Source organism: Melospiza georgiana, chromosome 7, assembly GCF_028018845.1.
Source record: "Melospiza georgiana isolate bMelGeo1 chromosome 7, bMelGeo1.pri, whole genome shotgun sequence".
NCBI classification, from domain to species: Eukaryota; Metazoa; Chordata; class Aves; order Passeriformes; family Passerellidae; genus Melospiza; species Melospiza georgiana.
Window position 1 is genome coordinate 10,427,610 of NC_080436.1, and position 12,356 is coordinate 10,439,965.

Genomic DNA, 12,356 nt, shown 5'->3' on the forward strand with positions numbered 1-12,356 from the left:
TAGACTTAAAAAAAAAAAAAAAAAAAAAAAAAAAAAAAAAAAAAAGCAGCCCAGGCAGAATGCTTTACTCCTTTTCTCAAGAGAACTCTACTTGGCAGGTAGTACCAATGGTGTAACTTGGGCTTTGAATGCAGGGATGTGGATGCAGCCATGAAGAGCAGCAGCAGAGTTGTGCTCTCTTCCCTGGCATTTTGAAATTGCATGTCAGAAATTGCTCAGGTGTGATTCCAGCCCCAGGAAAAGAAAGGCAGGGTACCATCACACCAGAAAGTTTCCTCTAATGTCATTGAGTCAACACACACGCATTTATAGGACTCAGACTAGGCCACAGCTGTATCCTGTTAGAAAACAGGACCATGGGAGAATCTCCTCTCCAGCAGTCACATTCCCTTCTGCTATCATCACTCCAGCCTAGGGGTCCCAAAGAATTCTTCCAGACCGAGCTAGAGATCAGGATGTTGGTAGCATCAAATGCCAAGTCACTCTCCAGACTAAGGCATGCTGAAGTCTGTCCAAATCTTAAGCCTTCACTGAATCATGTAGCTTCATGTCAAATTTACCAGAAGTTCATCTATTACATTAAGCATTATTAGGCACACAGATTATCTTGAGAACCCCAAAAGCCTTGACTTCCATGTTCTTCTGTAAATGTATATCTGAGATGATGCAAGAACCTTTAATATGTCAGATTTGAGCATAAAGCAAACTCAAACCAAACCCACCAAGATTCCCTTGGTTTCCAGTGAAACCAGAAACTGGGCTGTTTTTCTGTACTGATGTTTACTGATGACAGGAAGCCAAATCACGTGAGTTTGTGCAAAAATGTCAGTATAACTGATAAAAGTTATTTAAGATAGCTATTTTATTTGAGATAACTCACTGCTGCATCATTTCACCTAATCAAATCTTACTTCAGCTTAACAGATCCTGAAGCTTGCTGCCCTCTTTTAAAAGAAAAACTGAAACAACTAAATTTTTCATTCATTAAGGAGCGAAAAAAAAGGTATAAGTTGTCTCATTACAATAAATAAGACTATTCATGTGCCTCAAGTTAGGTTCTAAACAACTCTCCTGAAAGGGAGATTTAAATTACCAAATATTTACTTTCAATGTTCATTACATTCAAACACAAAAAAATAAACTGTCTGTAAAATAGATAAATTCCATACTGCAGAGGTTTCCTAGGAAACCAGGAAAGGCTCAAAGAAACAGAGAACAGCTGGAGGGGAAAAAAAAAAATCCAACCCCAAGAACTAAGTGCTCCATACCCTCATTTTAAAAACCACGAGAATGATATCACTAACATTAAAGCAGTGCCTTTTACCCTGGTTGGCCCTGGCACTCTTCATAAGGGCACACATCCACAGCCTAAAGAGATCAAGATTTAGCTCTTCTCTCCCCATGATCTCACCTTGCTCTCCTCTCCAAAAAACAACAACAAACCAAACCAAGAACTGTGAGTGTTTTTGCTAAAATGTGGTAGGGCTGTAGTGCTGGCATGTACACTAAAAAGGACAGCCAGCCCCAGAGAGGTGCCTACTGAAACCTTACAGCAAGCAGGTGATTCACTAGCCAGAGATTTCTTTGCTGAGGAGCCAGATTCTACTTCTGAAACCAGCCAGCTATTCAACATGAAAATCCATGCCATTCCAGAGATGTATTATTAGCACAATGACTCAGTATGTATATTACAGTAGTACCCTAAGGCTACATTTGATATCAAGGATGCTTTGTGCTCTGCACTGCACAAATTCATAGGAAGGCCCTGCACTTTACAGAGAAAATATAAAATCAAAGTATGCCAAAGTTACTCAAGCTCAGTGTCCAGGTTTAGATGGAATTTTCTATCACTACAAAAAAAAAAAAAAAAAAAAAAGGTAAAATAACTTGTCTAACCTCATAACCTCAGTCCTAATTTTTGAAGTAGGCTCCCAGCACTCTGCCAGGCACTGCTATAATTCCAAGATCCAGTGTGGTGACAGCAGCCATACTGTCATGTTGGCTCTTCCTTCCCCACATGGCTCCATTTTCCATGTTCTGCTCTGCTTGTCACCAGGCTCAATGCCTTTGACATCAGGTTCCTCCCTGCCTTTGTTGCTGCCAATACATGTTCCAGTCCTTTCTGCCTCTTGCCAAAGCAAGCATTAAACATCTGGAAATCATCCTCCATTACTTTCTCCAGTGAGGTGCATCTGCCTTGCACTGTAGTTCCCATACAGTGAAAAGACACCACACTCACATACATCTGTAAAATCTACAGATGTATGTAGATTTTACATAAAAATCTACATACAAAAATCTAACACACCATATTTCAAACCACTTTAATCTTTACCCTGCAGTAAGTTACAAACATGCTATTTTCTTTAAAGATATAAGTATATACACTGGGGATCTTTACAGACCACAACACTCCTGATTCCAGAGAGTTCTAGAGTTATTTACTCTTAGGATTGTGTTCTCTTCCTCTCATGTGAAATCTTTTTAGTATTAGAAATCAACAGGTTTTCAATGCATGCATTATGTGTGCTGGTGTGGGAAGTTTAAGGGTAAAAGAAGTCACTCCAATGGAAAATTAATACAGAGGAAAAGAGATAACACTTTTTTCCTTTGCACTTTTTCCTCTATGTAGGAGTAGAAAATGCAGGCTATTTCCACCCCTTTTCCACAGCCCAAAGTCACAACAGGACAATGACCCCTCGGTTGTATGGAGCTGAGGGCTCCTCGAGAGGTCCAAGCCCCATCACACTCCCAACCCCCCTCTGGAAGTTCTTGCCTCTTGTTTCCCTTCCTCTTCTATTCTCAGAGCTTTGGGCACACTGAGGATTATTCAGAAGAATTTCAGGAAGCCTCCAGGAGCCTTTGAGGAGTGAGATAACCCAGCTACTCAATGGTACCTTTCCTACCAAGAGGCTCATCACTGATATAAGCAAGAAAGCCAAAAATAGATCATACTTGGTTTAAAAAACCCAGAACTTTATTGGTTTATTGATTATATCACTTGTCAACAATAATTAAAATTCATAATCTGGATGAAATAAATTCAGGGTAACTTGATTTTTCTGAAATAGCATAGATGGCTTAAAGATGACTAAATCATCCTCAGTATTTGGAAAATGAGACACTCCAGCTGAAGGAAAAAACTCCTACTTTAAAGTAGACAGAAAATAAGTCATAAATAACTGTCATAGGATAGCAATCACTATGGCAATTCAGCTCATTTTTATTAGATCTGAATATTTGATAGAACACTGTATAGAAACTATTTGTGAAAAGCTGAGTGTAAACCAGCTTCTGTTTACTGCTTCTGCTTTAAATTTTTCCTTAAATATTTTTTCTTGATCTACTGGGACAGGAGACATGAGATTTCAGACTAGATAGTGATTTAATATCAATCAAGCTTGTCTATGATTTCATGAGAGAGAACTGCTTTAAACAAACTGCTCCCTCAACATAACCTCTGAGTATCTACAATGATACAGCTGGCCCAAGACAGTTCTCCTCAAACGAGGAACAGTTTCCTTCTGACTTTTAGCTGAATTTTCACTATCATTTTAATGTGAAGCAATAATCTTGGAGCAACTGGGCCAGGACAAACTCGCAAATTGGCAGAGGGTAGGTTTAGATTAGATACTAGAAAGAAATTCTCTCCTGTGTGTTGGAACAGGTTGCTAAGAGGAGCTGTGGCTGCCCCATCCATGGAAGGGTCCAAGGCCAGGTTGGATGGGGCTTGGAGCAAGCTGGTGTAGTGGAAAGTGTCCCTGCCCATGGCAGGGGGTGAAACAGGATGGGCTTCAAGGCCTCTACCAGCCCGAACAGTTCTGTTGATGACTCTTCCTTTTTCTCCCTCAATCTCTTCCTACACTACACTGCCATTGTGCCCATATTCCTGCACTTCAGTGGTCAGCTTGCTGAAGGGGGCTGGCAAGCACTTAATGACCAAAGAATACTTGGAGAAGATACTGTATGGACCTTCTCTGCCAGACATCTCCTGCTCAGCAGGGAGCAGACCTCAGGGACACAGTTTACTCTTCTGTTCTTACTCTAAATGAGTTCATGTCCAAAGCTCTGAATTCCTGCCAGCAGTATCAGAGTCGTTGTTTGTGTTTCTATTCAGCCACATTATCCAAAGAACAAGGGCACAAAGATTCAAATTAATTCTTCAGTCCTCCCATGCTACTGCTGCATAGTCCAAAGGCTATAAATGAAAAGTAGTGAAGACACAAACCTCCATGAAAGCTTTTCAGTATGAAAACAACTTCATTATATCACTCTCCCAGCAATACTGCTCACACAGAGCTGCAGAAAAATGCAAATTCTCCAAATTTCCAATCAAGTTTTAGCTGGTAGCAACGTGGCCAAGGAACAACCTTAGGACAGCTCTCCAAAGACAAGACTATCTTCAGCAGCAGATACAAACAGAATCCCGAGGGTGTGCATGAATAGAAGTTCCCTGAACAGGGAGCATCCCACCACTGGCCCTCTGACAATCATTCTTAGTCTTGGTGCTTATATAACACATGACCTTTCTGCAGCAAATGCGGGTGGGATAGTGGAATAATGGAATTGTTTCTCACTGCAGAATAAAAGGCAGCACAGCAGGCTATGAAAAATGTATGTTGCTTACTAAGGAGAGATAATTGTAAGCAACGGTTTGGATATTTTAATTACCACAGAATCAAGGCTTCATCATCATTCAAAGCTTCCAGCACATTACTGTTTTCATAATAATAAATCAAATTATAAAATAACCATTTGTATTAAAATAATTATGTTACTTCCTATAGTCAGTACCACTGGTTTATCCTTTCTTGTAGTTCAGGAACAGCACTAACTCTTCAAATTTCTCTAAATTTAAGCTAGGAAAAGCACAGAATCAAAGAACAATCCATGACCAAAAAAAAAGTATCTAGAGAAATGGTATTATTCGTACATACACAATGCAATGATTACATAAAAGACATAAATAATACATGATGCCACCCCCTGGGGTAACTCTGTTCCTCTAAGCATTACATGACTGCCATAGTTAAGAGCCATTTTTATCCAGCTTGAAAGCACCTGGTTTCTCATTTTATACCATGGAAAGAAATACATTTTCTTCATTAAACTTGGAATTAATGCATCCTACTTTTTAGCTCAAATCATACCTGACCCTCTGCACATGACAGCCTCACCAGGGCATTCAAGGACAGTTGAACAAGGTGGGTCTGTTGCAGCTTGAGATTTCAGGCAGTGCAACAATCCTTCCTCGTGCTCTGAAAGTTCAAACTCCAAGAAGCCTTTGTCAAAAACTGAAATTCCAAGTTAATCTGATTAATTTATTCATTTTACATTAAAGGATACTTGGGTTTGCCTTGTTGGTTGTATAAAGAATGGAGGGTTTGTCTACACAATAAACTGAATTGCAAGTCCAGTCTCTCTTCCCTGACCCAACTGAGAAATCCACTGGAATAATTTATTCTTTCTAAGAAGAAGTTCTGAGAAAATTATATCATCAGGACTTTACACACAAAAATGTGCAGGGTCACAATGACAAACATAAGTGAAACAGTGCACATATAAGGATAGATCACATGCCTCCAGCTGGAATTTCGAGTATTTTTTATTACTTTGTTATTTCTTGGCACTGAGTTTGTTGCCTTTCTCTGTATATGGAAAAATAGTTGTATACAGGCCATGAACATCTGCTCAGTTTTCTTAAAGGATTATATTGTTGCATCAAGATCTGCCCTTGCAGTTCCTGCTTCCCTGCATATACACACAAGAATCTTTTCTGAAAAAACACCAAAATCCAAGTTGTGTCCAGTTGGCCGCTTTTACTTCTAACCACAGAAAAATCATAACTTACAGTTTACCTGGATAGTAAACACAACTTCAATCCAGAAGTTGTTCCTAAGCAGGGTTTCCTAGGAGCATTTATCACCAGTCAAGGGATTTGGTAGATATTTCTTTTTTTCTGAAAACTTCTAAAGCATTAGCAAGTTAAAAAATATGTATTTTTATCCAACTTACATTTAACTATTGTTAAACAGGACCGGTCCTACATGTATTGCACAAACAAATCAAGCTGATAGAATATTATCACACTGAAACAAATTGCAAGGAGGAAAAGACCTCACCAAGAAATGAAGACTGAGCATGTTAAAACATGAGTCATGAAATGACCATTCAGTTTCTATGGCAATAATCCATATTTGTAAACATCAGGGAGAAAAAATGCCTGCACTAACAAACACAGCATGCAATTATTCTTCAATCACAATGAATTTTCCAAAAAACTACAAGTTAATGCAAATAGTTCAACATGACCCTCAATTTTATGTATTCCATAATTTTGAGCAAAGTTTTGCTCAGGTTGAACAGAAGGAATCCTCTCGAGGAGTCTTCTCGTAGAAATTTCTGTGTAGAGTATCCTTCCCACACTTTTATAGTCAGGAAAGTCAACCCCAGATTTTCTAATTCAATGAGTTAGTCCCCATAGAATTACAACTTTGTCTAATAGATACTAGATTCCTGTTTGCTGCTTGTTTAGAGTTATATTAATTCCTATTTTTGAATTATTTACTATGCTTCAACCCCCAAACACATATACTTACATGCACACATATGCAGGTTTTCTCACTAAGAAAGCAGAGGTACAGACATACTCTGGGGATTTCGAACTTTTGGGGGGAAAAAAGAATCAATACAGCATAACCAGGGGATTATCATTTGCATTTACATACATAACCAGGTGCAGCCAGCATGGGTTTATGAAAAGCAGGTCTTGCTTGACCAGCCTTATCTTCTTTTATTGTGACCCACTTATGGGATGAGGAAAAGGCTGGGATGTTGTCTACCTGGAACTTAGTAAAGCTTTGGTCACTTTTTCCAAGGCATTCCCCTGGAGAAATTGGCTGCTCATGGCTTGGATGGGTGCACTGTCCACTGGGTAAAGAACTGCCTGGATGGCCAAGCCCTAAGACTGGTGGTGAATGGAGTTAAACCCAGCTGGTGTCTGGTCACCAGTGGTGTTCCCCAGGGCTCAGTATTGGGCCCAGTTCTGTTCAGTATCTTTGCCAATGATCTGCATGAGGGGATCACAGCAAGTTCACAGCCAGCACCAAGCTGAGCTGGAGCATCAATCTGCTGAAGCAGTGCTGTGCAAACAGTTGGGTTCAATGATCTTAAGGGTCTTTTCCAACCTAAACTATAATTCTGTAACTCTAAGTATTATCTGATCCTCACTAAAATTGTGACAATTGTAAAAACAGAGGTGCTTTTCCTCTTTCATATAGAATCATACAATATCATTCTTCTTAGAAGCTGGACATAGATAAAAGACCCATAAAATCTAAAGAAGCATTTGGCACAAATACTCAATAATTTTCTTACTTTCTCACAGCTACAGAGGATTTTCACTTGTCATCTTATTCCCAACACTTGCCCCTTTATTGGGACTGTGCAATGTAACAAGGTCTTATCTCCCCTAAAGACAGTATCAGATAATGCACACAGTTAACAGCCCCCATTCCAGCAGCTGAGCTGCCTGTGTCTCCTAAGTGAGTCCAATGTCCTGTCTCCCTTGCATGGTTTCCAGACAAAATGAAAGACCTTGAGAATCCAAAAAAGGAAAAGAGGATCATTAATCTAAACAGAAAAATTACCTTTTTTTCTTCCTTGTTCACACTATCTAACAAATTAGATATTTTTAAATCAACACCAGGGTTCACACTGATCTCAGCTGAAGGAGGGTTGACACCACAAGAGGTGGACAGGAAAATATAACTCAGACAAAGGCACATTGCAAAAACTGATGAGAACCAAAGGTAAGTATAAGATTGAAGAGAAATATGGGAAATGGTGGCAATAAACCACCACTACCACACCCACAGGCAATTTGCACAGACATTTCTTCTTGAACAAGGTGATTCCCACAAGTTCAAATCCGATCCAAATGTACTGATTTTCTACTAAAGGTGTGTTTCTAATTTATTTTTAAAAAACTTTTACCCTCCCAAGGGGATGGGAAAGGGTCCCAGAAGCACATCCTGCTTCTGCTAGTAGTTCCCTCTATGCCAAGCCCTAGGGAAAGAGGAAGCACTGTAGAGTTGTGTGGAAAACCCTGCATGAAAGGTTCAGAGCTTTCAGGTATTCGGCACTTAAACAGCACAAAATTTCAGTCACCTCCTGGGCACTTTCTGATCCTGTTGCATTTCTGAACTAAACCAAGTCTCTACAAAGAAATTAAAACCAGGATCTTTTAGCCCTTCTAGGATTTTGCAGCACTGACCTTATTGATAAATAACTTTTTAAAAGGCACATTTAACCAGTCTCAAAATGACCAATTTTGCTGTAATAGGTTTGGAAGTGTCTGGTTTTCACATTTTTACGTGCATTTTAAGCATGGGCACCATGTAGCACTACCAGCCAAGTGCTCTTGAGCAGAACAGATCAATCTGCAAGGGTTTCAAGAGGAAAAAAAATAATAAAGAAACTGGCATAACTTAAAAGCACAGGAATGATAATTGGTAAAGGAATGGTAATTGACAAAAAGGTAAGCAGTTTGTTTGGTTTGAAGCATTACAGTTCTTTCATTAAGGATTTTAACTATATTATCTGCTTTGTTATATTCAATATCAATCCCCCTTATGATAAATTCTGTAACATACTACCACAAAAGCTATTTCTTTCTGCCACTGCGTCTAAAGTTGACAAGCAGCATTCAATCCTTGTTTTTTCTAGGATTGTCATGAAAAATGGCTGGTACAACACTGGTTTACATCCTTTCTGAAAATTGATAGATTTTTCTAATCTACACTTCCTGAAGTGCCCTTCTTCCTTTACCAGATATCTCTAATATTTGTTTATCTGGTAGTACCTATATTCAAGTAGTACATAAGTGAATGAGAAATAAAGCAGCTCTACAGACAAAGTCACCTGCAGTAAAATACAATGTTGGCTGATGTTGGACCTCTACACAAATACCAAATCCAAGACAAACTAAGGGTAAAACCTGCCCACTCTTCAGTATTTGTAGGCTTCAATCAGGAACTAAATGAAAGGTGAAATCCCTTTCTTATGCAATTAAAGCAGACCAATGTGTAGAATGCACCCTACTTCTATCTTCACTGCACCAACCCTCACACCACATTAAAATAGGTCTGGGTTTGGTTTTCTTTTAATATAATGAACATTGGGAAAGGGTCTGCATAGTAGACAAAAGCTATTAATTCTCAAACAGGAAGATGAATAAGTGATGTAAGTGTAAACAGATGTCACTAATTTATTACAACATGTTTTGCTCTCTGACTTACCACGTACCTCTCAGTGGCCTCAGCCATCAGCACATAAGAAATACATCCCAGAACCTGTTGCTACATTACTGCCTTATCCCATAATTTCCATAATTCCAAAAATCTAGTAAATGTAATAACCCCACAGAAAACTCATATAAATTTTACAATTTTTCTTAAATAGGCAAAAAGCTATATTTTTTATTAAATGGATACCAAAAATGAAGTCAGTTTCACAAGTGTTTTGTTTGGTATTACATATAATTGAAAAATGCATAATATATGCCTCCTTTTATGGCAAGTATATGAATTACACTCAGAAGTTTATATAAAGTGCCCCCTCTATGGGACTTCTCACACAGCTGTGCACGGGTAGGACAGTCTCATTTTGCTTTGCAGAACAAAAGTTTCAGAAATATTGCACTGGTTTATTCATCAGGATTTGACTCCTCCTCACTTACGCAATCCAGCGTTTTACCAGAGAGGTTCAGTTACAAGAAAAATTAGACTCTTAAAAACACACGACAAAGTAAGTGCAAACTGCATTGTAGGGTACATCCTACAATGTGCTGGAATGCCCTACAAAGGGACTTTGTTGGGCACAATTTGGAAAAGAATCCAGTGTTACATATAAGAAGGCTAGGAAGTACGCTCGGGAGTACAATAGCTCCAGAGGGTCCCACCACCAGCCTGCTCACATTTCAGGAAATCAACACCGACCACGACATCCATCCCGACTGATGAAAGAGTACAGTCACTACGCCTTCTCCTGCCCATCAGTGTCTCCCTCGCAGGCACTGCCGTGGCACTAAACACGAAGGGCCACCAAGCAGCCGCAGTCAGTGCAGCGGGGCGGGTGAGGCTCGCAGCCCAGCGCTCCTGCCCGCACGGAGCTCGCCCCGAGCCGCCGCTGCCCCGCTCCGCGGGCGGAGGGGAGGCTCTGTGCCATCCTCGGCGTCAGGCAGCCCCTCCGCAGGAGCCTGGGGGAAAACGAGCCCGAGAAGGAAAGAAAGGAAGATGAAAAGGAAAGGAGGAGGGGGGAGGGGTGAAAAAAGGGAGAATCCACGTTTCTGCATTTCTCTAAAACAAAGAATATGAGAAAGCAGATGTAGTTCGGCTCAAACGACTCCACCCTGCGAGGCTTCGCTGTTTACTCTCCTAGCTCGCTTGCCCAGCTGTCCTCCAGCCGCGTCCCAAGCCCTTTCTTTTGTTGGGAAACTTCCCAGCGGCCGCAGCCCCTCCGGGACGGGGGGCTCAGCCCGAGCGCCCCGCGGCAGCACTTGGCCTTTGACCGCCCCTCCCGCTCTGCGCCCGCAGCGAGCGCCGCAAACCTCGGCTTTCCGCTCAAAAAGCCAAAGCGCAAACCCCTCTCTGTCCCCTTCGCAATACGTGAAAGCAAAAGTCTTACTCTCCTATCCCAGAGGTTTTCCGCTCCACTTATTAGCCAAAACACACAATAAACACACCGCATGCAAAGAGGGGGGATTATGATAATTGTTTCAGAGGTAGAGAGAAACTCACCACCTTCATACTCTTCCACTTCTTGCGCTTTTATAGTTACAAATCGGCCTAATAAAGCAGCGAGGATGAAAAAAGTTCTCGTTTGTACCAAGACTGCCATCATGCCTAGATATTAGACATGTATCCTCCCTGGGCAGCAAAAAGTGCAGAATCGTAAGGTTATTTTAGCACCATGAAGCCAGCTGAGGAGTCGTTCTGCCTTTCCCCATCAGTTCCAGGACAAAGTCTGCGAGCCCTCTTTTCAGCACCAGCTCCAGCGCAGTCTGCAAACACTCCTTTCAGGGGATGCAGCTTTAAATAGGAAGAATGCTGCCTCCACTTTCTTCCTGCCCCTTTTCAGCTCGTTCAGGCTCCTAACCATCCACTCCCTGGCAAGCAACAGTCTGATTGATGGTAAATAACCGAATCAGAGCCGGCTTCACTCTTCCTTGAACTTTTCTCTTTACGAGCACACTTGCGGTATACTTTCCTGCTGCTGTGCAGTGCATGTGCTTTTTCAGGACCATTTATTAAGCGAGCAAAAGCAGAGTTTTAAGAAGCTGTCAGGAAGAGAAAGCTCTGCTTTTCCCACACCCAGCGCACGCTTCCTGGAAATGGAGGGTATAGCTCCATTTGGAGCCGATTCCCTTATTAGGAACTGATCGCTTCCAGCACGCCAGCGGAGGATTTCCTCCTCTCCCCGGATAACTGCCCCCTGCCTCGCTGTGTTATCAATCAGGACTCCAGTCCCTTGAGAGGGGCTCACGGAGCTAAAATAAGGCAGCTTGCTTCAGCAACTTAGACATAAGCCCCCTTCACCCACAGGGAAATAATCATTCTCAAATGAATTCTTTTGCTGAATAATCTTTCCTCGAATGCCTACGTGGTTTATATTTACTGTCCTACCAGTTGGGAATCACTGGAAGATGCTCTACATTTTTAATACCAGAATGCTTGTTCAAACTATCCAAATACCTGCTTTTCTTCTCTGCCCCTGTTCCCTGACAAATCTACCTAAGCCCCAGCCTAGTATTTAGCCCTTAACAATGTGCCTTAATTAGCATTCTAGCGTGAGCACTAAGCAAATCTCTCTTTTGTGGATCACTTGCAACTGGGAGTAGAATGTTAAATTTCTTTCTTCCCACAGTGTTTATGGTCTGCTGAAAGGAAGCTCAGTCACTAATCCCCTCATTAGCTAAGAATGGGGTCATCTATACCTGCTGCAGGGAAATACAGATTCATCTGCTGGAAGGTTTTCTGTGTTCAGCTATTTCAGCTTGAGAACAACCCTATTTGAAGTAAACATCTTCATATGGATTCATAGATTGGAAATTCCCTGGCTAATCACAGGATTATTTAGCACCCTCAGTGATGCAGAATCCTAAAGCCTGTGAAGTTTTCTTCTGTCTCTTCAAAGGACCAGAGTGCCCAGAAGAAGAAAGGTAACCCAGAGAATGGGTTACAGTCCTGCAATGCTACATCAAACCTACTCGAATAGCAAAACCAGAGATGACTGTAAAAATGCACTGAAAGAGAACATCAAAGTTCCCTACCCTCTTGCACCAAGCTGTCTTGACA

At 41.1% G+C, this 12,356-nt stretch overlaps 1 protein-coding gene across 1 annotated transcript in view; it reads right to left on the reverse strand.

The window, feature by feature from the left end:
• COL5A2 (collagen type V alpha 2 chain) overlaps window positions 1-11,033 on the reverse strand; it is a 96,993-nt gene extending 85,960 nt beyond the window's left edge. The window contains exon 1 of the mRNA XM_058028291.1: window positions 10,800-11,033. Within this exon, the coding sequence (XP_057884274.1) occupies window positions 10,800-10,902 (103 nt within the window). The 5' untranslated portion in view covers window positions 10,903-11,033. The remainder of the gene's footprint in view (window positions 1-10,799) is intronic.
• Window positions 11,034-12,356: the final 1,323 nt, after the last annotated feature.